The 27,540-nt window shown below is 44.0% G+C and overlaps 1 protein-coding gene across 5 annotated transcripts in view; it reads right to left on the bottom strand.

Annotated features, from left to right (window-relative positions):
• Positions 1-27,540, bottom strand: part of TENM2 (teneurin transmembrane protein 2) — a 1,060,479-nt gene that overhangs the window by 65,654 nt on the left and 967,285 nt on the right. For all 5 annotated transcript variants that reach the window (XM_010592330.3, XM_010592333.3, XM_003404644.4 and 2 more), the window contains 3 exons: positions 8,544-8,754; positions 3,612-3,731; positions 691-952 (listed from right to left, as the gene is read on the bottom strand). In XM_010592330.3, coding sequence (XP_010590632.1) covers positions 691-952; positions 3,612-3,731; positions 8,544-8,754 — 593 coding nt within the window. The remainder of the gene's footprint in view (positions 1-690; positions 953-3,611; positions 3,732-8,543; positions 8,755-27,540) is intronic.

The following is a 27,540-nucleotide window of genomic DNA, read 5'->3' as shown; positions in this document are numbered from 1 at the left end:
CTGCCTCCCTCAGGGACGTGTCATGCCTTCTGTGGGGGCAAGAACCACTTTCCATGGCTGAGGAAAAACAACAACAACAACAACTAAATTTCATCCAAAACCATGGAGCGAAGGGGCTGAGGTTATGATTTTTGGATTAATAATTATTCTTGGTCACCGTTGTGTTTCTTTTTAAAAACCACACCGTTGGCAAAAGATGTAAATAAGAACAGCAGGCTTTATTGCTAGCTGCATGCAAGGGGGCCACGAGAGGTTGTAATTATGTGAACCTGCAACTTCCACTGACAATTGGTATAAAGCAACAGGGAGGCAATAATGTAATATGTCCTCTGTTGTAACACCAATGTACATCATTAAAGCGCCTCTTATCATCTATCTCTGTGACTAACAGGAATAAAAAGCAATTTGCAGGTGGGATCCACATATGTATATTGTTTTTATTTTATTAAGCTCCATCAAATGCCAAAGTCTTGAACGACTTGCTGGAAACGTTCAGAGTATCCAGGAGGGATTCAAAGTTCAGTCTCTAGTGGTCATAAATTCCATTGTGCTCATTGCTTTTTGCTCTTCTTCAGCTCCCAATATTAGGTTCTGGCCCGCTCAGGAGAGAAGTGTGATAGGAAGAAGTTGGCCAGTCAGATTGGGTCAGGGATGTACTATGAGTACCACCCAGGTACCTGCTATTCCTACCTGGGTCTCAGGCACGATGGGGTTCTGCCCAGGGGCAGCACTGAAGAAAGTGGACAGGGGGGAGGAGATGATGATTGGATCAGGTCGGACAAAGCCACTGAGGTCACAGCTGGGGATGGAGTTCTCCTCAGTCTTCATCACCAGGGTGTCCATGGCGTAAAAGCTATTCCATGGCAGCCATACAGTGCGCTCCTGGCTCATGAACGGGGCGCGCTCAAAGTGCAGCGTCAAGGATGCCCCCCCATTGGCGATCAGGTCAAACCTGGAGAGAGGGAAAATGGGCTCACTGAGGGGATGAACTCACCTTCAGACAGGGCAGGGTGCTTGAGCTCCTCACCTGAGGGCAGTGGAAGCGCAGAGCACAGAGGAGAAGAATGTGGGTTTTGGAGGTGGATGGCCTCAGCTGGAACCCAGACCCAACCACTTACTAGCTGTGTGACTGAGGGCAAGTTACTAAACCACTTTATCTGTAAAATGAGAATAAGTACATCTATTTCACAGTGTGGCTGAAAGAATGAAAATCATGATGAGTGGATAGCAGGGATCAGCAAACTATGGCCCACTGGCTGAATCCTGCCCACCGCCTGTTTTGGTAAATAAAGTTTTATTGAAACACAGCCATGCTCATTCATTTATGTATCCTTTATGGCTGCTTTTGTGCTACAAGAGCAGATCTTTGTTTCATGACAGAAACTGCAGGTTCTTTAGGCCTGCAAAGCCTAAATATTTACTTTTGAAAAGGTTTTCTGATCCCTGGTGTAAAGCACTTACCACCAAACCAAAACCAAACCTGTTGCCATCAAGTCGATTTTGACTCATAGTGACCCTATAGGACAGAGTAGAAATACCCTGAAGGGTTTCCAAGGAAAGGGTGGTGGATTTGAACTGCCACCCTTCTGGTTAGCAGCTGAGCTCTTAACTACTGCACCACAATGGCTCTGTACTTACCACAGTGCTAGGCTAACAGGCGTGTTCAGTAAATACTATAGTTGCAGTGATATGATTCCAGGACACAGGGAGGGACTCATTACAGCTCTTCTAATCATCCCTGTTCTCTTTCTGATATGGCTGACAATGGTTTATAAACTATTTCCTGTTTGTTCAAGAGCTGAACTGAGGTATACTACCAGTAAAGTAAAATAAAGGTAACCCTTTCACAATTAACAGAAAAGAAGGTGGTTCACTCCTCCACTAGACTGGCAGCTCATTGAGGGCAGCGAAGCTGTCTCTCTTGGTCCCTTCAGAATCCCCAGCAGTGAGCAGAGTACCTGGATCACAGTGGACACTAGATGAAAATACAGTGACCTGATGGCTTCACCCAGTTTTGGTAGCAATTCTGATGTTTTGGAGTAGACTTGAGGTGAATGAACAAGGAGCCCTTGAATAGTAAGGTTAATATCAGAGTATGCACAGTACAGATGTTTGTTTACCTGTTTATGTATTTACTGAGTGGTCGTGCATGCTTCAGGGGATGGTTTTGTATAGAATACAGAACAGAGTCAAATGTTTTTGAGTAAAATTGTTCCAGGGTAGGATGATAGAATCGAATCATGAACGTTTGTGGACAACAGACTGTGGGATTCCACGGGGCCTTCCCTAATATACCCTGTGACTTCCATAGCTTTGCAACCTGAATAAACTGAAGATCTTTGAGGCTGGGCGGATAATCTGAAAAGTGGGTTTGGGCCAGAATCAGTTAGAAAGCAGCTGAGTGGGATGGGCAGAATAAGGAGGGGACAGAGAACAGGCCAAGGACTCAGAAATGTCCTCTCCTGCTGTTTCACAGGGACTCCAGGACATTAGTTCTTCAAGGATGCTGGATTCTGAGGACTAACAGGGGGCCAAAGCAGCTCTGCAAAGAACACAGTCACAGTCCTAGCGCCTGAAAATAATTACATCTGGCCATGGAAGTGTATGACAAAGACAGCAGAAATTTAATCAATATTGAGGAATGGATGTGAATCACTAAACTCCTCCTTTGGGTTTCAGAGGTAGGAATATGAGGATAGGGCTACTCTGGGCTGGTAATTTTTGAAACTTCCTGCAAGGCTACTTTAGGACATCAGAAAGCAAGACCCACCTCTTCACCCGTGAAAGACAAGAATTACTGTCCCTACCTACATGACGTGACCAAGAAAAAGCGTTCCATCTGATTGAAAGCAACAGTCCCTTCTTTTATTTGGAATAGAACGCGATAGTGCTTTTTTTTTTTTTTTTTAGCCCAGAGTGAGTGATATTTTTTTTTCCCCTTCCCATAGATTTCTTTTCTTCTCCTTTGTATCTTTTTCTTTAAATTTCAACCCCACGCCCGAAGGATTAAGGAAATGGTAGAGCTTTCATCTTGGTGGGGGCTGAACGTGTGCACGTTTCCAATCAGAAGATAATAGGGAAAGGTTGCCTCCTTCACACAGCAGGGTGACTGCTAAATGTATTTAATTAGGCTCCTCTGATTACATCCCTCTCCCTCAAAACAGTATTGAAAACAACACAACTCCTAAAGCCACAGATGAAAGTGGAAGGGGTTTACCACAGGACACTCCGTTATACATATTCCTGTCACCCCGAACTGCCTTTGATTTAAAATAGGGTGGGGTTGGCTTCCAGGTGCTATCTTCCCTTCTTCTCTGTAGAATCCACCCCCTACCCCAATACATGCACACATAGAAAAGCATTTATCTGGCATCAAAAAGGAGGGTGAAGGCTGTTGGCAGCTGTGCATAGGCTGGCTTTTCTATTTATTTTCCTTTTTTGATACCATACAAAAGCAAGACATATTTTTGTGGGGATCCTGACTAGAGGTCTGGCCTGGTGGGCACCCCAGTCCACAAAGGGGGAGCCACGTGGTTCCAGGCTAGTAGCACCACATGTCCGTGCATGCACACTTGGCTCTGGGTAGGTACAAGCCCCACAGAGCTACTTACGTGCCATCCTGGCGGGTGATGGTGTAGCCATATTTTGGGTACTTGACAAAAGACACGTTCACACCAACCAGGGGAGTCCCATCTGTAGTTACGACTTGGCCTCGTATGAGAGAAACCAAGCTGAGAGAGAAAGAAACATAAGGAATCTGTGAACCACGCAGAGAACAGGAGACAAGGGGGTAGGGGTTGTGGAGTTCCCCTTTCACAGGGCCACTGCTCCTCTGCCCTCATCAGGTCCCCTAAGGCAAGGAGAAAGGTCCCTTGGTGGTGCCAATGGTTTGTATTTGACTGCTAACCTAAAGATTCCAAACCACCCAGTGGTGCCATGGAATTAAAGGCCTCAAGATCTGGAGGTCTACTTCTGTTAAGATGACAGCCAAGAAAACCCTTTGGAGCAGTTCTACTCTGTGACACATGGGGTTGCCATGAGTCAGAGTTGACTGGACGGCAACTAACACCAGTTAACAGGGCAAGGAGAAGACTCTCAACGTTAACTTCTGACTTCATGTGATTACACCTCACAGAGTGATGTGGGCAAAAGAGATGTGTCAAGGCTTGCTTTTCCTGAGGAGTAGAACTGTTGACATTTTGGGGCGAAATCCATGGGCAGCATTTCCCATCACATGCCTGGGCCATGGGGTCCTCTCTGCACATGGCCTCTACCCTTGGCTTTGCTCCATTTCTTGGCATTGTTTGATTTTTTGCTTGGCCCAATCTTCAGGCTGCCCCTCATCACTCATGTTTATGCCTCAGCCTGGCACAGGGAGTATTATGCTCAAGTGAGAGCTTCCCCATCTGGCTACTCGTTTCCTTCTTTGGCTTTGGAGCAACATTACTCTTCTCCTCGAGGCTGGGATGTGGGAGGGGGTGGAGAAAAACACACAGGTTTTTAGGAGCCTGGGATACAGACACATGTGTTTTGCTGCTCTCTAAGAGCAAAATGAAGACGGTACAGGACTGAGCAATAGTCACTATGAGTTGGGGCCAACTAGATGGCAACTAACAACAAGAGGGAAATTTCTTATAATCCATGAGATCCTAAGGAAAAGAGAATACTGGAGGCCATTTTCTTTTTTTTTTTTCTGGTAGAAATATCACAGATTCTGGAATCCATGTGGCTACATATTTCTTGTATATCAAATTCCTGCTATCTTGAATAGAGGAGGTTTTTTGAAATCCCATCCAACTTTATTTCAGTGTCAGGTAGACCTCCCCTGGCTCCAAGTCACAATAACTAGAACTTTCCCAAGAATGCCAGTCTCTAACCAGCCACCTCTGGGAAATCCCACAAAACTATGGAGATGCCGCAATATTCTACTGAAAGTCCAGGGAGGGAGAATACACACATCTCTCACCCGAATTCTCTTGAGTTCCTGAAGAAACCGCTAGTGAGAAGCTCCATTTTTGCACTGAGACCAGCCCACCAGACAGGTCTGCAGCTGTCCTGTTGGCCTTCCCAGGCACTGGGCAATTTGGTGAAGGCAGACAGGTTGTCAGGCTCCAAGGTTCCTGGACACATTCCCATTTCCTGGACTAGGTAATCAAGCTGACCTGTTCCTTGCCAGGATCTTGTCAAAGTCTGCTCAATTTCTAGAATGCTCTTATTTCTGCAATCCCATGTGTCCTGAAAACTGGAGGGATGCTGTCTCCAAGAAACTCTCTTTTTATTAGCAATACCCCCGACTGTTCAACTCCAACCCTTTGATGATCTCAGAGACGTTTAGACTGTTCCACTGACAGCTCTAATTGTCTGCTCCTGGCTGCCTAACAAATGAATCCCATTTTTAGCTGGTTCCAACCACAATGGTAGAGTGTTTTGAAAGTGGAAAAACTAATTTATGAAAATAATCCTTTTGTTCAATCCGGTTTTCTTATCTTCCTCAGACCAAGCTTTCTTTAAGGCCTTACCAGAAACTATTTTAAACTCAATGATGTGTGTTGATGACCACAAGGTCTATAGTGCTCATGATGAGAAAACAAAATTGACGATTCATTCCACAGTGGTTTTTTTTTTTATTTTCCTTTTTTTTTTTGCACAACTGTTATTTCATTTAAAGCATTCTGGTAGTATAAGACTTTGTGAAGTGCCATAGGAATAAAATCGGCTGGGTTGCCTGTGATTTCTACCCTATATTTTTCTAATTCTTCATTGCTGCTGGCTTCTTATCACTTCCAGGCAGTCAATTTGCAGAAAAGCTTCAGCTACGACACGCTATCAGTTCATTTCTATTTATGATTATTGGTGTGTAACAATTATCACATTATCTAGATAGTGAGATCTGCTCTATAAATTATAGTGGTGTAGTCAAGGCATTTTAGTTATTTTTGTGTGCCATTATCCCAGGGAAACGCCTTCTTCGAAGTCTTGAATTAAGTTCTTTTTTACTCTTAGCTTTGTCCTTTATTATTTGTCAGATGATAATGTAGTCAAATTCACATGTTGGCTGAACTGCAGCCTTTGTCGTGGAGTAACACCTTGTGTTTCTGAGTTACACCGATACATGGGTGAGCATAGGCTCGTTTGGGTTTGGGTGGTGCTATTTATTGCTGTGTTCAAAGCTTCAGAAGCAGCTTGCTCTACAGGAAGTTTCTTTCACCCAGGTCTCCGGAACTGGTATGAACCAGTTGCCATCAAGGCAATTACAACTCATGGTGACCCCACACGTGTCAGAGTAGAACTGTGCTCCATAGGGGTTTTAAGTGTTTGACCTTTTGAAGGAAATTTCCAGGCCTTTCTTCTGAGGTGCCTCTGGGTGGGTTTCAACTGCCAACCTTTCAGTTAGTAGTCAAGTGCTTAACCAATTGCACTGCCCAGGGACTCCGGGGCTGGTTTAGATCACCAAATATTCTGGGGTCCCTGCCTGATTTCCTACATCTTGGCTCTAGCTCAATGTACCTTTAGCAGTGGTAACTATTAGTGAGGAGGATGTGACTAAATTATAAGGGACAGGAGAAGAAGGAGCAATAAAAAGGAAGACATCAGGAAATTATTGGATTAAGGGTAGGAATGATGAAATGTTAATCAGGAACCTGATTGAAACAGACCATGCATTTATAGTAGAAGCGCATTTATAGTAGAAGCGAACTCTTATGGATTGAATTGTGTCCCCCCAAAAGTTATGCTGAAGACCTAACCCCTGACCATGTTTGGAAAGAAGGGTTCCCTTTTATTATGTTAATGAGGTCGTACATGAATAAGGTGGGTCCGAAACTAATTCCTTCTGAGTGGTGTCTTAGAAAAAGAGCATAATAGACATAGACACACATGGGAAAAGACAGATGGAAGATCCCTCTACAAGCCAAGAAGTTTGTGTAAGCAGTATTACTTCCTGATTTGCTCCTGAAGTAAGGTAAAAGAAACTAGGAGAAAGATGGTACGACGGAGGCTGTCAGAGGGAGCAAGGGGGCCAGGACCACCGTACTCAATTTCCTAGTTCCTAGAAGGCACTGAAGAAGACTCCAGACCATATTTCTTATTTCTCCATGTGAAGAATGGAGATAGTACTGGAAAGAATGGAATGGAGCATGGAGATAGTGTGGGGTACTCCAGGAAGACCACACCTACCACCTACATAGGCATAGTCACATCAGCAGACACCATGGACATCTGGACCTAGACTGACCCAGAGGAAGGTCGCTGACAGGCAGCCAGATCATAAGAAGACCCCTGGCTCTCCTATTCCTCCACTCTGCCCTCAGAATCAGAAACATTGCTCAAAAGAGTAAGGGCATTTGGGGGGGGGGGTGTGGGTGTGGGCGGGAGGTGTTTCAAAACCAAACTTTCCTCTTGCCCTCTTTTCCAGGACACAGTTCTAACTTGTCCTGGGAGGCAGGGTGGAGGCAAGTTGACAACAAAATATAACCCGAATTTGATTCTAGAATATTCATAAGCCTCAAATTAGCAACTGAGAGCAAAAGCGTTCTGGAGAAACTCCTTATCACCATTTTGGAATTACGGGTGGAATGGAGTGGCACAATGCATTGCACATAGTAGGTCATTTGTAGATGCAGTTGATGGCGTTGCTATGAGGTTAGAGATAATCAACATGAGATCTCTGGCTTATTACGTTGTTAGTTGCCATTAAGTTGGTGCTGACTCAAGGCAACATAACGTACAACAGAACGAAATGTTGCCCAGTCCTATGCCGTCTTCACAATAGTTGATATGCTTGAGTCCATTGTTGTGGCCACTGTGTATTTTGAGTGCCTTTCAACCTTGGGAGCTCATCTTCCAGTGCTATATTTGACAATATTGTGTTGTGATCCATAGGGTTTTCATTGGCTAATTTTTGGAAGTAGGCTACCAGGCTTTTCTTCCTAGTCTGTCTTAGCCTGGAAGCTCCACTGAAACCTGTCCATCATGCGTGACCTGCTGGTTTTTGAAACACTGGTGGCATAAGCTCCAGCATCATAGCAACATGCAAGCCACCACCATATGACACGCTGACATATGGATGGTGGCTGGCTAATTATAGGTGCTTAATAAATCTTGGCAACTAGCAGCCTCTTGACTCTAAGATGCCATAAATGGTATGTTATCAAGTTAATAATAGTGTTCAAAAACACTTTTTTGAATGAAGGGTTTCATCAGTGATCAAAGGCCACTATCAGAAGCATTATCAGAGGGAATTTAAAAATAATAACAATAATGTCACACAAAATAATATCTTATAAAATCATCCAAAAATCAGGGAATCAACAGCTATCTCAGCAGATTCTGGGCTGAAGGTGGCCAGACCCTCAGAGACCAGGACTCTGCTCTGGGGCCCCACCCAAGTGAGGGAAGGGCCTCCAGCGAGCCCCAGCAGGGCGCTTCCTCCATGGGAAGTTTCCAGGCCAACTGGGCTCCTGGAAAAACCAGGAGCAGCTTTTCCTGCTCTGATAGGAAAGGACCCAGATGAACTCACAGCCTACAGATAGAAGGACACTTACCTGCTGTTGAAGGGGTTGTCTCCAGGAATGATGTGGGTGCTGTCTTTGCCTGCCAGAAGCTTGATGCGGTCGTAGAAGGACTTCACCACAGGCAAGGCTGTCTGGCCCTGCTGGATGATGTCTAGTGGGTCTCGGGAACCCCGGCAGAGTGGGCTGTTCTGACAGGCTGACTGCAGACAGCAGTCAGGGTCCAGGCAGTCCACCAGGCCATCTGAGGGCAGAGGCAGAGCAGGGTCAGTGGGTCTCATGGTAGAAAGCTGCTTGGATATGGTGACACCATTGTCACCAGCACAGGCATGAACAGCACCAAACTTTCCTGAGGGCTACCTTTGGCAGGTTTTACACAATGGGCAGAATATCATTACAATATGTATGCATGGGTTGGGGAGGATTCGAAAGGAAATCATTGAGAATGTTGACAAATGGTTACTCCTGGGTAGTAGATTGGAGCCCTGGTGATGTAGTGGTTAAAAGCTATGGCTGCTAACCAAAAGGTCGGCAGTTCGAATCCACCAGCTGCTCCTTGGAAACCCTATGGCGAGGTTCTAGTCCATCCTACAGGGTGGCTATGAGTCCGAAGTGACTCAACCGCAACGAGTTTGGTTTTGTTTTCTTGGGGTACTAGATTAGTGGGAGATCTTTATTTTCTTTGTTATAATTTTCCAGACTTTCTACTATATCTATGATGAGCTAGTATGATTTATGTGTTTGGAAAACAAACTTTGCTTTTAAACCACACAGCACAGAGAAGACTATCACTTGGCCATTTCTCAGGGGCCTGTCCTAATGGGTACATAAGTAATCAAAATGCATGGGATTCCTTAATTCTTGCTTTAATGGAGAAAATCATTTCACCCCCGCTCCCTCTGAGCCAGGGAGGGAACTGTTGACCCATTGTAGAACCAGGAACTGTGAGTTTCATATTTTCCAAGAAATGTGGAGAAATGCCTTTGGCTTGGGCACCCAGACTGTAAATCATCAGTCCACCCAATTGCTTATGGTTCTACTGGCCCACATGCCCCTAGGCCTTTGAATATCCTGATTTACTTGCCTAGATTTCTGCCTTCGATCCTCATTCCTGAGCTGATTTCTAGCCATTCATCAATCATTCAACAATTATTTACGGAGTTTTTTTTTTTTTATGAACGTGCTGGAAATCAAACAGTGAGCAGAGAACCATGGCATCTGCCCTTCAGGAGGTGACAGTGTCATGGGGGAAACAGACACGACTCACGTCTAAGTCTAGATGTGCCCTCCTCCCCCACGAATCCTTCTGGTTAGGTCAGACATTTCTGTGTTGTACATCCCTGAATCAGAGGTTCTCAAAGAGTGGTTCTGCGTCGGATTCCTGTGGGGAGAATCATGGGCCTTCCCTTGACCTCTAGCCTAGGGAGGGCTTCCAGGAGCAGGTCATGGAATCTTCATTTTCGACATGTTTCTGAGGTGATTCTAACGCACAAGAAATTTTAGAAACTGTTGTTAATGCTAAGTTCCTTGTATTGGAATTAATGATCTCTTTATGCTTGCCTTCCTATCTGGAAAATGAGCGCTTTGAGTAGAAAGAACATTGTCTTATTCATGTCTATATCGATGCCTAGCTTAGTGCCAAGCACGGAACTGGGCAATCAAAAAATATTTGTTGAGCGATGAAATGACTGTTTCCCATTCTTCACATGTCTGTAAGGGCTGAGAACAGGAATGCCAGCACAGGGTTGACTCCTTGGAATTTCCTGTTAGAATGGATTGGTTGGCTAACCCTCACTCACTCTGCTGGGAATTGTTTGAACACACAGTGGAGGAGTTTGGAGAATAACTTGCTTGTATCTCCTGGATTTGATAGAAAGCATTTTTATTATTTTTTTTGGCCATAATTAGCATTATGAAAACTTCCACTCAAACCCTGGGCAGTGACTTGACAAACACACGTACTGGAACACTGAATCAGAACCCTGGCTCTGTGCTTTAAATATATTACAATGTAATTTTTTGGCATTACCCTTTCATTTGGTCCCACTAATGAAACCGAAATATGTAATTTCACCAAAGTTCCACTGTAATTTAGCAATTAATGTACAATTATTTTAATGCATTACTTTCTTTTTAGCAAACAAACAAATTAGGAGCTTGCATGTTTTGCCTGGCTTTAAATTACGAAAACTAGCCTCTCATCTTCCACCTGGGCAAATATTGCTTGCGTGCCTTGTAACACATTTAGATTTCCAAAATTTCCTAGAAATGCCCGTATAAGAGGGTGAGCAGGGACACGTGCTTTAAATTTAGACACTTTTGAAATCAAGGCTCTGAACATCTCAGCCTGATGTGCTGGTGGAACTGGATACTCCCCACCCACCCATCCACCCACTGCCGTCGAGTCGATTCCGACTCATAGTGACCCTATAGGACAGAGTAGAACTGCCCCATAGAGTTTCCAAGGAGTGCCTGGTGGATTTGAACTGCCAGCCTCTTGGTTAGTAGCCATAGCACTTAACCACTACGCCACCAGGGTTTCCGGATACTCCCCAGCGTCCTCTAAACCTCAGACCCAAGAAACAGTGCTGGAGAATTGTTTCTCAGCAGAAAGATAATACGGAGACACCATTTCAGATCCGTGTTCAGGTTGTCTGATGGACCCATGGGCCCTTGGCAGAATAAGAAGAAGATGGAAAAAAAAAGCATTCTGCTTTTAACATCACCTTCCATGGACTGCCTTCACTAGACAGAAGGAATCTATGACTGAATGCCTGCTTTGGATTTAAAAATAACCCACTGAGATACGCTAGCAGTGCTTTATTCAGCAGCCACAGAAACTTTTCAGGTGAGAAGAAAGCCACTGTTGTTAGCGCTATAGATTTCTTTAAGGTCGCGGCCTCTTCCCATTAGGAGCTTCATCCATCTCCGGTGGCCTTTCCCTCCTGAAGTCGGGAATGGCTCCCACCCAACTCCAAACCATTTTCCACCCACTCCATATAACCAGCTTGAGGACCTCGTTGGGCCCAAATAATAAGACAGTTTTCCTATTAAGCATGGGACATCTTCCTTCCCTTCCCCCCTGGGTCGCCCACCCTTTCAGGGTTTGTGACTGCTTCCAAACCGTGAACCTCAAATTGCCCCACTGTTCTGTTGATTCCAGGCCTTTTATTCAAGGGTGGATCTGGCAGGAGATGTCCCTAATTAACACATCAGTGATAGCAGAAGACAAAAGCAAAAAAAAAAAAAGATATAAATTATTTCCTTTGTTTCCTCCTTCATATTTACACGTACCTGTTCCCCAGATTTTGCATTTGGGGTTCTACCCGTTATTAAGTGTGAGTGTCCGTCTGTCCGTAATGACCTCATCATGCTCCGTGATTAGGTGCTGTTGCCGCTGAACGCTTTCTGACGACACTGTGAACTTTAAATTGGCAGTCCAATCTCCCAGTGGCCTGTCAGTCATGAGAATCGCATCTTTATGCCAGCAAGCCCCTTGGATGGAGTCTGACATTGCAATCTTCAGTAAATTACCCTGTCACTGACAATCTTGCAGTTATCTTGCAAACAATCAAGCAGGCAATCAAACTGTTCTGAATTGCCAGTTCAGGACCTGAGAGGCTGCAGACGGCTCTCGTTCAATGGTGGTGGGAAAGCAGCCCAGCCCTTCTCTGACATTGGAGGATTTCTTTATTTATCTACCTGCTTATTTGTTTATCTGGTTGGCTTTTTCCTGGCGAGGGGAGTAAGGTTGGTGGGAGAGGTTTGTGGAGTTCTCAAAAAGGTCCCAATGCTGACTCAGCTGTTCTGGGAAAGCGGTCCAGGCCATGTTGGTGCCACAGGTCTGCTTAATATGTCCTTGTTTATGTCACTCTGTGAAACGTGGCCAAGGAGAGTCACCAGGGTGTTTTCTGTCAGTATGGACACTAAATCACGGCTCTGGCCTGTTCTACTTGTATACGGCCACACGCTAATTGTGACGGCACCTGAAGAGAGGCATAGGCATGGGAAACTTTCTGCGAAAAGTATGTGAGGCATTTTATTTTTTTAAAATCACTTTTGATAAAGAAAATAAGAGAGAATGTCCCAGAGCAACTCTGGCAACATGGAGTAGAAATCAGGTTAATGCTAAATTGAATCTTTTGGATAGAAATCACAAGGTAAAAAAGAAAAAGAAAAAAAAAAATGCATCTGAGGTAAGAGCCCAGACCCTGAAATTAGGTGGATTCGCGGATTCAGGTTTGACTCTCATCTCCACTAGTCCCTAGCTGTGAGAGCCTGGAAAGAAAAACAACCTTGCTGAGCCTCAGTTTTCTTGCCTTTAAAAGTGAGTTATAATAGTGCCTGTTTCGTAAGGTTTGTAGGAGAAAAGACCTGGTGGTCTGCTCCTATGAAGATTACAGCCTAAGAAGCCAATGGGGCAGTTCTACTCTGTCATATAGGGTCACTAGAGTTTAAATGCTATTCATAAGGTTTTCACTGGCTAATGCTTTTCAGAAGTAGACTGCTGGGTCCTTCTTCCTCGTCTGTCTCAGTCTGGAAGCTCAGCTAAAAGCTGTCCTCCATGGCTGACCCTGCTGGTACCTGAATACCAGTGGCATAGCTTCCAATATTCAGTTGAAAAGCAAAGATGTCGCCTTGAAGGCTAAGGTGCGCCTGACCCAAGCCATGATATTTTCAATAGCATCATATGTATGTGAAAGCTGGACAATGAATAAGGAAGACTGAAGAAGAATTGACACCTTTGAATTGTGGTGTTAGCGAAGAATACTGAATATACTATGGACTTCCAAAAGAACGAACTAACCTTTCTTGAAAGAAGTGCAACCAGAATGCTCCTTAGAAGCAAGTATGGCTAGACTGTGTCTTACATACGTTGGACACGTTGTCAGGAGGGATCAGTCCCTGGGGAAAGACATCATGCTTGGCAAAATAGAGGGTCAGCGGAAAAGAGAAAGACCCTCAATGAGGTGTGTTGACACAGTGGCTGCAACAATGAGCTCAAGCATAATAACGATTGTAAGGATGGCTCAGGACCAGGCAGTGTTTCATTTTGTTGTGCATAGGGTCGCTATGAGTCAGAACCAACTCGACAGCACCTAACAAGAACGACAACATCATTGAAATAGACTTGATGGCACACAACAACAACAACGTGGTGGGGATAAATGAGATGATACATGTAATATCAGTCTGTCCTAGAGTATGTGTTCAATGAACCATAGGTATTATTATAACCAGAAACTCCTTGAAGCTTTCAACATTTTCAACTTATAAAACAAGGACATGGAAGTAAGTGAATTGAATATCCATCTATATGTAGAGTTATTCACTGGTATGGGCTATGGGTTGGTTGAATCTTGGCGAGAATGCTGCCTGTGTTTCCAAACAGTGATGAAACCAAAAAACCAAACCCATTGCTGTCAAGTTGATTCCGACTCATAGTGATCCTGTAGGACAGAGCAGAACTGTCCCATAGGGTTTCCAAGGAGCACCTGGTGGACTCAAAGTGCTAACCTTTTGGTTAGCAGCCATAGCTCTTAACCACTATGCCAAATAGTGATAGGTTAATAATAATAATAGACCTTGTAGATTGAGCAGGATTTTCATTTATTTTCCTGATTTAAATCATCATGACAACCCTACGAAGCAGAATAATGTAACTGTTAAGCTGCAGACTCCGGCCACCTCAAAAGGATGTCTGGGTTTGAATTTCAGATCTGTCACTACCTTGCTGTTGTGAATTTATTGCTCTGTGCCTTAGTTCCCATATCTACAAAATGGAGATGATGATGAGGATGCAAATGTTACAAAGTACGGTTGGGAGGGTTAAAGCACTTAATAAATGTAAAGTACTTGGAGTATTGGAACATAAAGTACAGAAAGCTTGGTGAATTTTCATATATGATTATACCTTTACACCCACTACCCAGATGAAAATCTACAGTATTTCCACCATCCCAGAAAGTTCCCTTGTGCCCTTTCCCCAAGGAGGTAACTACACTTTCTAACTTCCTTTTCCAATTGATTAACTCTGCCTGTTCTTGAACATCCTGTAAGTGGAAAAGTACGTATTCTTCAAAGCCCACGCTTTCCCCAATCCAACATATGGCCTCCTGGTACAGTGAGAACTCAGTAAAGCGTGTATTAGTGCCATTAATCTACCCATCCTATAGAGAAGGAAACTGAGGCTCAGAGAAGCTGAGCAAGTTATCCAAGGGGCTAAGAAGTGATGATGGATAAAAAGTAGGAAAACGCAACCAGTGAGTGTGTCGCCTTTTGTCTTCTTCATTATAGGAAGGAGGAGATATTCCCAAGAGGCATTTGAAGACAGGGCAGTGGATGCTCCTCAACAACCATGAAAGGTGGGCAGCAGGGAGACTGAATCACTTCTGAGGACCTGTCAACTCCTACAGGGAAAGAATCTAACTGGTTGAAATGAGCATCTGGAAAGGAATGAACATGAGAAACACGATGCCTGGGAATTTATCTTTGACAACATAGACTGCTGAGGAACCCCCATTTGGTTGTTCTACCATTGGTGCAACGTGGCGGTTACCTATAGATTTGTGTCAGCTGTTTCCAGCACCTGCCTAGTTTGATCAGCTAGACTTTATTTTTTTAAATAATTTTTATTGCGCTTTAAGTGAAAGTTTACAAATCAAGTCAGTCTTTCACACAAAAACCCATATACACCTTGCTACACGCTCCCAATTACTCTTCCCACAATGAGACAGTCCGCTCTCAACCTCCACTCTCTCTTTTCATGTCCATTTTGTCTGCCTCTAATCCCCTCCACCCTCCCATCTCCCCTCCAGGCAGGAGATGCCAACGTAGTCTCAAGTGTCCACCTGATCCAAGAAGCTCCTCACTAGCATCCCTCCCCAACCCATTGTCCAGTCCAATCCATGTCTGAAGAGTTGGCTTCAGGAATGGTTCCTGTCCTGGGCCAACAGAAGGTCTGGGGGCCATGACCACCAGGGTCCTTCCAGTCTCAGTCAGACCATTAAGTCTGGTCTTAGGAGAATTTGGGGTCTGCATCACACTGCTCTCCTGCTCCCTCAGGAGTTATCTGTTGTGTTCCCTGTCAAGGCAGTCATTGGTTGTAGCTGGGCACCATCTAGTTCTTCTGGTCTCAGGATGATGTAGTCGCTGGTTCATGTGGCCCTTTCTGTCTCTTGGGCTCATAATTGCCTTGTGTCCTTGGTGTTCTTCATTCTCCTTTGATCCAGGTGGGTTGAGACCAATTGATGCATCTTAGATGGCCGCTTGCTAGCGTTTAAGACAGCAGACGCCACTCTTCAAAGTGGGATGCAGAATGTTTTGTTAATAGATTTTATTATGCCTATTGACTTAGATGTCCCCTGAAACCATGGTCCCCAGACCCCTGCTGGCCTTCGAAGCATCCAGTTTATTCAGGAAACTTCTTTGCTTTTGGTTTAGTCCAGTTGTGCTGACCTCTGTATTGTGTGCTGTCTTTCCCTTCACCTAAAGTAGTTCTTATCTACTATCTAATTAGTGAATGTCCCTCTCCCGCCCTCCCTCCCCGCCTCGTTCCACAAAAGAATGTTTTTTTCTCAGTTTAAACTATTTCTCAAGTTCTTATGATAGTGGTCTTATACAATATTTGTCCTTTTGCAACTTACTAATATCACTCAGCATAACGTCTTCCAGGTTCCTCCATGTTATGAAATGTTTCACAGATTCCTCACTGTTCTTTATCAATGCGTAGCATTCCATTGTGTGAATATACCATAATTTATTTATCCATTCATCCATTGATGGGCACCTTGGTTGCTTCCATCTTTTTGCTATTGTAAACAGTGCTACAATAAACATGGGTGTGCACATATCTGTTCGTATAAAGGCTCTTATTTCTCTAGGATATATTCCAAGGAGTGGGATTGCTGGATCATATGGTAGTTCTATTTCTAGCTTTTTAAGGAAGCGCCAAATAGATTTCCAAAGTGGTTGTACCATTTGACATTCCCACCAGCAGTGTATAAGTGTTCCAATCTCTCCACGGCCTCGGCAACATTTATTATTTTGTATTTTTTGGATTAATGCCAGCCTTGTTGGAGTGAGATGAAATCCCATTGAAGTTTCGATCTGCATTTCTCTAATAGCTAATGATTGTGAACGTTTCCTCATGTATCTGTTAGCTACCTGAATGTCTTCTTTAGTGAAGTGTCTATTCATATTTTTTGCCCATTTTTTAATTGGATTATTTGTCTTTTTGTAGTTGAGTTTTTGCAGTATCGTGTAGATTTTAGAGATCAGGCATTGATCAGAAATGTCATAGCTAAAAAGTTTTTCCCAGTCTGTAGGTAGTTTTTTTACTCTTTTGGTGAAGTCTTTGGATGAGCATAGGTGTTTGATTTTTAGGAGCTCCCAGTTATCTAGTTTTTCTTCTGCATTCTTAATAATGTTTTCTATACTGTTTATGCCATGTATTAGGGCTCCTAACATTGTCCCTATGTTTTCTTCCATGTCTTTATCATTTTAGATTTTATATTTAGGTCTTTGATCCATTTTGACTTAGTTTTTGTGCATAGAGTGAGGTATGGGTCTTGTTTCATTTTTTTGCAGATGGATATCCAGTTATGCCAGTACCATTTGTTAAAAAGACTGTCTTTTCCCCATTTAACTGTTTTGGGGCCTTTGTCAAATATCAACTGCTCATATGTAGATGGATTTATGTCTGGATTCTCAATTCTGTTCCATTGGTCCATGTATCTGTTGTTGTACCAGTACCAGGCTGTTTTGACTACTGTGGCGGTATAATAGGTTCTAAAATCAGGTAAAATAAGGCCTCCCGCTTTGTTCTTCTTCTTCAGTAATGCCTTATTTATCTGGGGCCTCTTTCCCTTCCATATGAAATTGGTGATTTGTTTCTCCATCTCATTAAAGAATGTCATTGGGATTTGGATCGGAATTGCATTAAATGTATAGATCGCTTTTGGTAGAATAGACATTTTTATAATGTCAAGTCTTCCTATCCACAAGCAAGGTATGTTTTTCCACTTATGTCTCTTTTGGTTTCTTGCAGAAGTATACTGTAGTTTTCTTTGTACAAGTCTTTTACATCTCTGGTAAGATTTATTCCTAAGTATTTTATCTTCTTGGGGGCTATCGTAAATGGCATTGATTTGGTAATTTCCTCTTCGATGTTCTTATTTTTGGTGTAGAGGAATCCAACTGATTTTTATATGTTTATCTTGTATCCTGATGCTCTGCTGAACTCTTCTATTAGTTTCAGTAGTTTTCTGGAGGATTCCTTAGGGTTTTCTGTGTATAAGATCACGTCATCTGCAAATAGAGATACTTTTACTTCTTCCTTGCCAATCTGGATGCCCTTTATTTCTTTATCTAGCCTAATTGCTCTGGCTAGGACCTCCAACACAATGTTGAATAAGAGTGTGATAAAGGGCATCCTTGTCTGGTTCCCAGTCTCAATGGGAATGCTTTCAGGCTCTCTTCATTTAGGGTGATGTTGGCTGTTGGCTTTGTATAAATGCCCTTTATTATGTTGAGGAATTTTCCTTCTATTCCTATTTTGCTGAGAGTTTTTTTTATCATGAATGAGTGCTGAACTTTGTCAAATGCCTTTTCTGCATCGGTTGATAAAATCATGTGATTCTTATCTTTTGTTTGATTTATGTGGTGGATTACATTAATTGTTTTTCTAATGTTGAACCATCCCTGCATACCTGGTATGAATCCCACTTGGTCATGGTGAATTATTTTTTTGATATGTTGTTGAATTCTATTGGTTAGAATTTTGTTGAGGATTTTTGCATCTACGTTCAAGAGGGATATAGGTCTACAATTTTCTTTTCTTGTGGTCTTTACCTGGTTTTGGTATCAGGGATATGGTGGTTTCATAGAATGAGTTTGGTAGTATTCCGTCCTTTTCTATGCTCTGAAATACCTTTAGTAGTAGTGGTGTTAACTCTTCTCCGAAAGTTTGGTAGAACTCTGCAGTGAAGCTGTCCGGACCAGGGCTTTTTTTTGTTGGGAGTTCTTTGATTACCTTTTCCATGTCTTCTTTTGTTATGGGTCTATTTAGTTGTTCTACTCTGTTTGTGTTAGTTTAGGTAGGTAGTGTGTTTCTAGGAGTTCATCCATTTCTTCTAGGTTTTCAAATTTGTTTGAGTACAATTTTTCAGAGTGATCTGATATGATTCTTTTAATTTCAGTTGGGTCTGCAGTAATATCGCCCATCTCATTTCTTATTCGGGTTATTTTCTTCTGACCAGCTAGACTTTTTAAGGAGCTCTTAAATAGTCAAGGGGGTTCCTGGGTGGCACAAATGGCTAAGTGCCTGACTACTAACCAACTGAAAGATTTGTGATTCAAATTCACCCAAAGGAGTCTCAGAAGTAAGATCTAGTGATCTGCTTCTAAGATCACAACCTTGAAAACCCTATGGAGCAACAGTTCTACTCTGCACGTATGGGGTCGCTATGAGTTGAAATCGACTTGATGGAAACTAACAACAACAACTAACCTAACGGCTGGCAGTTTGAACACACCCAGTGGTGGTACAGAAGGAAGGGCTGGCAATCTGCTTCCACAAAGATTATAGCCAAGAAAACCCTATGGAGCAGTTCTACTCTGTAATGTAGCAGGTTGCCATAATTCAGAATTGACTCAATGCAATGGGTTTTTTTTGTTGTTGTTGTTGTCGTTAAATAGTCAAGACATTTAACCTCAAAGCCATAATTGAACACTTACTAGTAAAGCTATACTCAGGTAGCAGCAATAGCCACAGTCAACATGAGGATTTAAATGAAAAATGTGTATAAATCCTGCTCAATTCATAGTATTTGTTATTTGCTATTAACTTTTTTTTTTTTTATTATTAACCTACCACTACAGCACTGGGTTTATTTGGAAACACAGGTAGCATTCTCACCAAGAATCAATCAACCCATAGTTCCTACCAGTGAATGACTCAAGTGGACGTTAATTTCATGTCCAGTTTTTATACATTGAAAAAGTTGAAAACTTCAGAGAGTTTATGGTTGTAGTAATACCTACAGTTCCTTGAAGACACGCTCTGCAACATACATATGTCATCGCATTTATTCCCATCACTGAGTGAAGTTTAGAGGTGGTGAGACATACACACCTTTTCTGCCTAGGGAGAGTGCCTGAGTTTTTGCTTCACTCTTATAAGGAATGACTCCCGGAAGGAGAAGATGCTTATTTCATTTATTTTCCTCTTTGATCTTGGTAAACTGGGTATCTTAGAGAGAAAATTCAGAAGGAAGCATTTTGTTCCATTCTTTGTACTTTTTTTCCCCTGTAGAGAGTCCTTCTCCAACTGCATGGACTCTCCTACTTTCTTGGGTATTAAAGGCTTCAGAGAAACACCTGAGTTTACTTTTCACAGTTTCATTTTGTGACAGGGTAGCACAAATTGGCTCCAACAATTCATTTGAGGTGTGCTGGAAAACTCTGCTAGTGAATGTACTTCGTGCCTTATTGGGAACTGGTCAGCGGCTCAGATTTTAAAAACGAGCCAGGTCTTTCCAGCATGGTGTAATCAGAGGCAACAACACCCAGCAAACCTACCTTTCCCACTTACTGGGCCAGGAAACCACATAGTGGATTGGTTAAAATATTGGATGTTCAAGAAAAAGGAAGAGTTAATCAATTATGATAGAAAGTCAGAATTTATAGTTACCTCAAAAAAAAAAAAATTTTTTTTTTTTCCTATGGGGAGGTATTGGTCCAGAAAGGGCACTTTCTAGGGTGCTGGGAATGTTCTAGATCTTCATCTGGGTAGTAGCTATACCAAATCAAAACCCAAACTAGCTGCTGTTGAGTTGACTCCATCTCATGGTGACCCCATGTGTGTCAGGGTAGAACTGTGCTCCATTGGGTTTTCAACGGCTTATTTTTCGGAAGTAGATCACCAGGCCTTCCTTCCAAGGTGCCTCTGGTGGACTCGAACCTCTAACCTTTCAGTTATCAGCTGAGTGTGTTAATTGTTTGCACCATCCGGGACTCCAGTAGCTGTACAGGTATAAGCCAAAAAACCAAACCCTTTGCCATTGACTCGATTCTGGCTCATAGCAGCAATCCTCCAGGTACAAGCCAAAAAACCAAACCCTATGCCATTGACTCGATTCTGGCTCGTAGCAGCAATTTTACTATAGGACTGAGTAAAATTGCCCCATAGGGTTTCCAAGGAGTGGCTGGTGGATTCAAACTGCTGACCTTTTGGTTAGCAACTGGGCTCTTAACCACTGCACCACCAGGGCCCGTTGTATAAAGAAATAGTCATATATGAAAATTCACTGAGCTACACATCTAAGATTATATGGTTTATGCACTTGCTAATGGATTGACTTTAGGCAAGATTTCAACCTCTCTCTGCTTTAGTTTGCTCATCTATAAATTGGGGATGATGATGATAATGGTACCTCACAGGAATGTTGAGAGAAGTGTTGAGATGATCTATGTAAAGTACTTAGAACAGTTGCAAGCACCTAGTGCCTCTGAATCATTTCGCCTTTCCTTATTTTGAGTCTTCTTGGCACCATATAGGTTTGTTTAGCTGCACAGAGCTCGGTACTTGGCAAATTCTCATTTCCCCAAGAAAAATACAGGAACTCCAGGTGGTGAACCCAATAAATCCTAGGGCGATTCCGAGATCAGTTAAGGATGGGGAGATGTAAAATTAATAAAGGAATAGAGAGAAGGGAGGCAACGAGTTGGGGCAAGAAGGAAGAAACCTGGGGCTGTTTGCTCTTTGTGATGGAAATGAAGGAGAAGAGGGTTCTGGAGTGCTGGCTGGCAAAGGCCAAAGGCTCCTGATGAATGTTAGAGACATAAAAGGGTTCTTGTGTAAAGAGAAAGTTGGCAACCATGGAATTGGCTTTGTCTTGGGAGTTATTTTGTTTAAAGTTGGACTCTTGTAGGGCTATACCTACGGTGTGCGGGATACTGGGCAAGTATTTATTTATTTATTTATTTAGGCTGGGCCCTTGTCTATATAAACAATTTGAGTCACTCAAAATTAGCATGTCAGCACCATTCTAGCAAAAGAAATACCTTTCTGGCTAGTGGGAACAGCCTGCTCACCAGGCCACCTTTCTAGAACTGGGACTAGCCACTGGGCCCTGGAATAACTCCACAGATGCAAATCTCATAACAACTCAAGCTATCTGTTGACCCCACATACATGGAGGTGGGGATGTTAAAGGGTCAGAGAGCATCCTGAAGGGGAGAAACAGGGACTAGGGCTCAGACGGGTCCTAGTCTGGGTGGGGGTGCTCTTCTTAGACAGCAAAGCTGGCCCTGGCCAGCAGCTGCCACTGGAGTAGCACTCAGAAAATTTCAAGGAAGGTGCTCCAAAGCTCAGGACCCCCTGAGATGCAGGGCTTGCCCAAGTCTTAAGATGCTACTGATCTCTTGGCCCAGATAGAAAAATAGCAAAAGAGTATGAGCTTTAAAGTCAGAATGGTCTGGTTCCAAAATCTGGTCTACCACTTATTAGCTATGTAACTTTGGGCAAATGACTGAATGCTGTGGCTCACTTTTTCAATCTATAGAGTGGATTTCATAGCACCTACTTCACCAAAGTGCACAGAGATGCTATAAGACAACGCACATGAACTGAGAGGATGCATGCACAGCACTCAAAACAGAGAACAAGGTCAACAGATAGAGGCTATTCTTAATGATATTTCCTCCTCTCCACCAGGGAAGGGCACTGTTCTATTTGCATTTTACCCAACGCCTGCTGACAAGTTGGAAGTGAGGGATAATTGAAAGTATTGTGGCTTGATGTAACTAAGAAGTGAAAGAAACGGGCAAGGCTGACTTGATTTAACCTGGCAATATGAGATTAGTTCTTCATTGCTTCCGTTAGGTCTCCTGCATTGCCAACCTTTTAAAGCAATAGATTGGCTGACAGGGTGCTCATTTGGAAGGTTTCACCTGCCATTAATACCCTGGCTGCCTGATGGACCATCGCTCTGCAGGCATCCCCCTCTCCCTTCATGAACAACCGCCATTCTTAAATACTGCAAGAAGTAAAACTGTATTTGTGCTCCTTTTGGAAGGCCTGTTGGAAGTTTTCCTTTTGCTTCCTGCCAATTCTATTTGTCAGTCTCTGAGTTCCAAGGCCAGAGATCCTTGCCCCAAAGCACCTTCTGGTTTTTCTTAGGACTTAGCATTGGAAGATCAATCACGTCCAAACAGAGACCTGGCAGAGTGGAGGCCCCACTGGAAGCTGCTTTGCTGGCTCTCCTACTCTTCATGATGGATGTGGGAAGGGAAACAAAGGCTGCCTAGGAAAATCAAGGCACCATTACTGATGGCACCGATAGGATTCAGGTAAGATCTCTGTTTAATATGACTCTTGAAGCTGTTGGGAAAGTTTAATTTGACAACAAGGTTGCATTTTTTGTCAAAGTTTTTTTTTTTTCTGGAATAGTTCTTTACCCGACAAAACAAACAAACAAAAAAAACAAACACCATCAACAAAAAAAACCTTGAAACCAATGATTTTCAAATTCTGGCGTCCCTGGGTGGAACAAATGATTAATCATTCAACTGCTAGCTGAAAGGTTGATGGTTTGAACCCACCCAGAGGCACCTTAGAAGAAAGCCCTAGCAACCTGCTTCCAAAAGGTCACAGCCTTGAAAATCCTATGGAGCAGTTCTACTCTGCACCCACAGAGTTGCCATAAGTCAGAACTGAATCAAAGGCAGCTGGTTTCTTTTCTTTTTTTTTTTTTTTTAGGCTTCTCAAATTCTAATCTTCAGTGAAATCACCAGTGATCTTGTTAAAATACAGATTCCGATTCCGGTCTGGGGTGGGGCTTGAAATGTAGTTCTTACCAGCCCCCAGGTTAGGCTGAGGCTGCTCTTCCCAACACCTCACCTTCATAGCAAGGCTCCAAATCAATGGTGCTTAAAGGGTGCTCCATGACCACCTGCCCTGGAGTCAGCCGAGTGCTGTGAAAACGTAGATTTCTGCTGTCACCACAGACCTACTGAATTCCTGAGCATGGAGACTGGGAATCTGCATTTTAACGAGATGCCCAGATGATTCTTCTGCTCACTAAAGCTTCAGATGCTCTGCTCTGAATTATTGAAAACACCCTTCAAATATCTACAGCAGTATATCTGACCCTGGGGGACCAAAGCAGTTTTTCCAAGCTGTGTCTCCTGTAGGATGTTAATAAGGGTCCACTGAGACATAAAGGTGGAGGTGGGAGTGGAGGATCTGTGGTCAAACACAATCTGGAAGATTGTAGGTCAAACAAAGTTAAAGTGTCTTTTTTTTTTTTTTTTTACTGCAGGACTTCTCAGAGCCTTTAATATGTGAACACGCATTCTGAATCTTTCATGTTGTAATGGAGCGTGCAGCCCTTCCTGATCATGGAGCCCTTTTGGCTCAGAGCCTCTCACTGGGATAGTATCCAGTGCAATACACATTGGGAAGCACTTCATGAGCATCTACTGCTCTAGGTTTGGAGGCACTGTCCTTGGAAGGACCAGCCAAATTTCCGTCTACTCAGTAGTCACAATTAGAAGCCTCATCCTCATAAAGCCCTAATGATTGATAGACCTCATAATACGCAAGCCTTTGGTGATCAAGCCCAACACAAACCACACCATCATGACTAGCACATCAGCTCACAGGAGCTGTCCTGCTGAGGAACCCAGTGCTACCCAAAGCCAATGCTTCTTAGTGTGGGGACCCTTTGCTACGTGACAGCACCCTAGGTCCATAGAACAATGAAGCATTGATGGCAACCATGTCAAAGGAGAGCTAATAGCTGGCATTTATGAGGCGCTCACTAGGTGCCAGGCTCTCTGCCAAATCACCACCGAAATCGCAGCGCAGGTATTAATAACACGGTCATTTTACAGCTGAGGAATGGAGAGCTCCAAGGGATTCCATAACTTGCCTAAGACCACACAGCTGGATTTGGAACCAGTTTGCCTCACTTTGAAGCCAAATCCTACGTATTACTTCTATGTCAGGTCACATTACTGTTAACCACTGTGTGTCCTACACAGGAGTCTGGTATACCCTCCACCACGACATGCTTAGTGCACCACCCAGCCCCTTATCTACAGCCGGACTAAGTTCAACAGAAGAGTTTAGGTAGATATTGGAGGGTGATTCTGATTTTGGAAAACTGGGGTGCAGGATGTTTTTAGTAGCCCCTCTGCCCCAGCAAATAACTCCAGGCAGCTTACACTTCTGACTGGGGTGGATCACAACAGGGCCGTCCCTCAGCCCCGCTTAAGATCCTTTGAGATGGATTCTATCATCTCCATTCTATAGACAAAGAAACTGAGGCTCAGAGAGGTTAAGGGCCTGGCCCAAAGTCACAAAGCTAGCCATTGTAGCAAGCTGGATGTCATTCTGTGGGAGATGAGATAAGCTGTCCACCTCCAAAGCCCACACTCTTGACTTCTACTCTCAGTTCTTCATAGTAGGCTACTTGTAATCATTGCCGCGGAAAGGGACCCTGTGAGTGTCGCAGGACTTAAGGGAAGAAATGCCGAGGCTTCAGAAACATCTTCATTTTCTAGCTGTTTTTTTCTTTCTCTCCTTTTTCCTTTCTCTCTCTCCCTCCCAATCCGCTGACATAGTTGAGTCTCCTCACCCCAAGACAGAGCCTCTGGGAACACTCTTCATTTGATCAGAATTTTCCCACCTTGGGCAGCCCCTGACAGGCTTCTCGGCAGAGTCTCACCCTTGTTAGCCCAGGGCCATGTTTTCTACACCTGGGGGATTTCTATCCTGGCTGCTGCTGTCTCTCCCTCTTCTGTTACAAAAGCCAGTGGCAACAGAGAGCATGGCGTCTGATCTCGGTCTCTGAGTTCCCCAAATGCTTGCCCTCTGCCTGCTGTTTCTCGCCTTTCGCCCCTGCCTGCACCTACCCCCCGGCTCCCTCATCAACCTCCACTCCAAAGAGTCCACTGACAGGTCAGACAGATGGAGCCGATGGATGGATGGCCAGTGGAGCCCAGGCCCTGCAGGGGGTGCTGGCCTGGCGGGGAGCCAGGCAGTGACCTGCTGGGCCCCTCAGACAGAGAAGAGGCTGTCACTACCGACACCGCGAGCAACAAGCCGGAACAGCCACTTTCTGTCTGAGGAAAGACTGTGTCCCTGGACGAGGAGATTGAAGGATTGGCCCCAGGGCTGAGAGAATTAATAGGGGGTATGATGCCTCTCATCCTGCCACATAAAGAAATACCGAGCATACTGCCAATTGGGAAAACGGACCAGACTCAGCTGCCAGACAAGGTTCCTTTGGTATTAGAGAAATCAGAAGTACTAATTCCTAAAATGTGTCAAGCCATTGCCATGTGCTAGCACTGTGCTAAGCACTCTCTGGAGCTTTTTACAGTTAATCTTCACATCCACTCTTTGGAGCCAGTATTGTATTGCTAATTATGGTCACAGGATCTGGACGCAGATGACCCAGCTCTGACTCCAGTTCCGCGACATAATGGTGTGTGGCCTTGGGCTAGTTACTTTATCTCTCAGAACCTCTGTTTTCTCATCTGTAAAATGGAAATAATAATTGTACTACTTTAATAGGGATGTTGCAATCCCATGCAAACTCTGCATAATATACAAAATATGCAAAGCACTTAGCACGGAGTTAAAAAAAAAAAAAGTTGCCGTAGAGTGAGTTCCAACTCACGGTGATCCCAGGTGTGTCAGAGTAGAACTTTACTCTTAAGGGCTTTCGGTGGTTGATTTTTTAGAAGTAGACTGCCAGGCCTTTCTTCTGAGGTGCTTCTGGGTGGACTCAGACCTCTAACCTTTCAGTTAGCAGCTGAGGGACTTGACTGTTTGTACCCATGGACTCCAGGCTCTCTGGTAAACCTGATGTAAAGCTGCTTTCAGAAACAGGGTCTGAGAGAAGAATGAACAAGTTCTTTAGAAACAGGAGGACTGGGCTGGAACTTCAGCTCTTCCAGTGTTTGACTTTGGGCAAGCTAACCTCTAGCCCCTCCATTTCTTTGTTGATAAAATGAAGTCATCTATTTTTAAATGTCACCAAGTAGTTCAAAGATTTTGGTAACCCTATGCAGGTCAAACAGAGCATGTCAGACAGCCTCACAGCTCAGGGGGGCCACTGGTCTGTGATCTCTGAGAGAGAATGTCACTCATTCCAGGGCCAGTGAGGGTGGGGCTGAGGGGCATGTGTTAAAACAAGGAGCCAAAGGATGGAGGAGTTCTGATTTGGAAGTGTGATGCATTGTTAGATACAATGAAGGAAGCCTCTGATTGAGGGGCAGTGCGTACATGCGGAGGTATTCTTCAGAAGCTCTGAAGTCATGTTACAAGACACTAGTATTTAGAGCCGTCATTTAAATAATGTGTCATCAAGGCGCTTTGCATGAACTTTCTAGTAAACTTCACAACAGCTTGTGAGGTTGGTATCGTCCCCAGCTTACGACGAGGGAACTGAGGATCAGAGAGGTGATGAGGGAACTGAGGATCAGAGAGGTTAGGTTACTTGCTCAAGGAAGCACAGCCAGTAAGAAGCAGAGACAGGATTTATACTCAGGGCTGCTTGACTCCAAAGCCTGTGGGTCCCAGCAGTAAAGGCAGTGGCATCCACTGCTGGCCCGAGGCGAGCACAGTCCTAAGGAGGATGGGGGAAGCAGGTGAGTGTCACTACCACCCTCCCTCTCCCAGCATGTTCTTTCCACAGCTGCCCTTACTCTAAGCCTCTTGCAAGGGGAGCATGGGTCCCAGGAAGCTGGAGCCCAAGAGCCCTCCCTCCTCACCATGCCTCTGTGGCGGGATCTCAGTGAGCCCAGGGTTGTCCCCAGGGTCCATAAGGCATTCAAGTTACCACTGGCTCAGAATGCAGAGCTTCTTGGCAGTCTCTGCACAACGGGTGGCCCAGGGCTGCTTTGCTTGGAGAAGTCACTCTCTACTAGTACTTGAAAAGAAAACCTGTTGCTATCGAGTCATAGCAACCCTACAGAACAGAGTAGAACTGCTCCAAACGGTTTCCAAGGAGTGGCT

The sequence above is a fragment of the Loxodonta africana genome, chromosome 2, assembly GCF_030014295.1.
Source record: "Loxodonta africana isolate mLoxAfr1 chromosome 2, mLoxAfr1.hap2, whole genome shotgun sequence".
NCBI classification, from domain to species: Eukaryota; Metazoa; Chordata; class Mammalia; order Proboscidea; family Elephantidae; genus Loxodonta; species Loxodonta africana.
The sequence above is the reverse complement of the archived record's forward strand: the minus strand, read 5'-3'. Positions and strand labels throughout refer to the sequence as shown.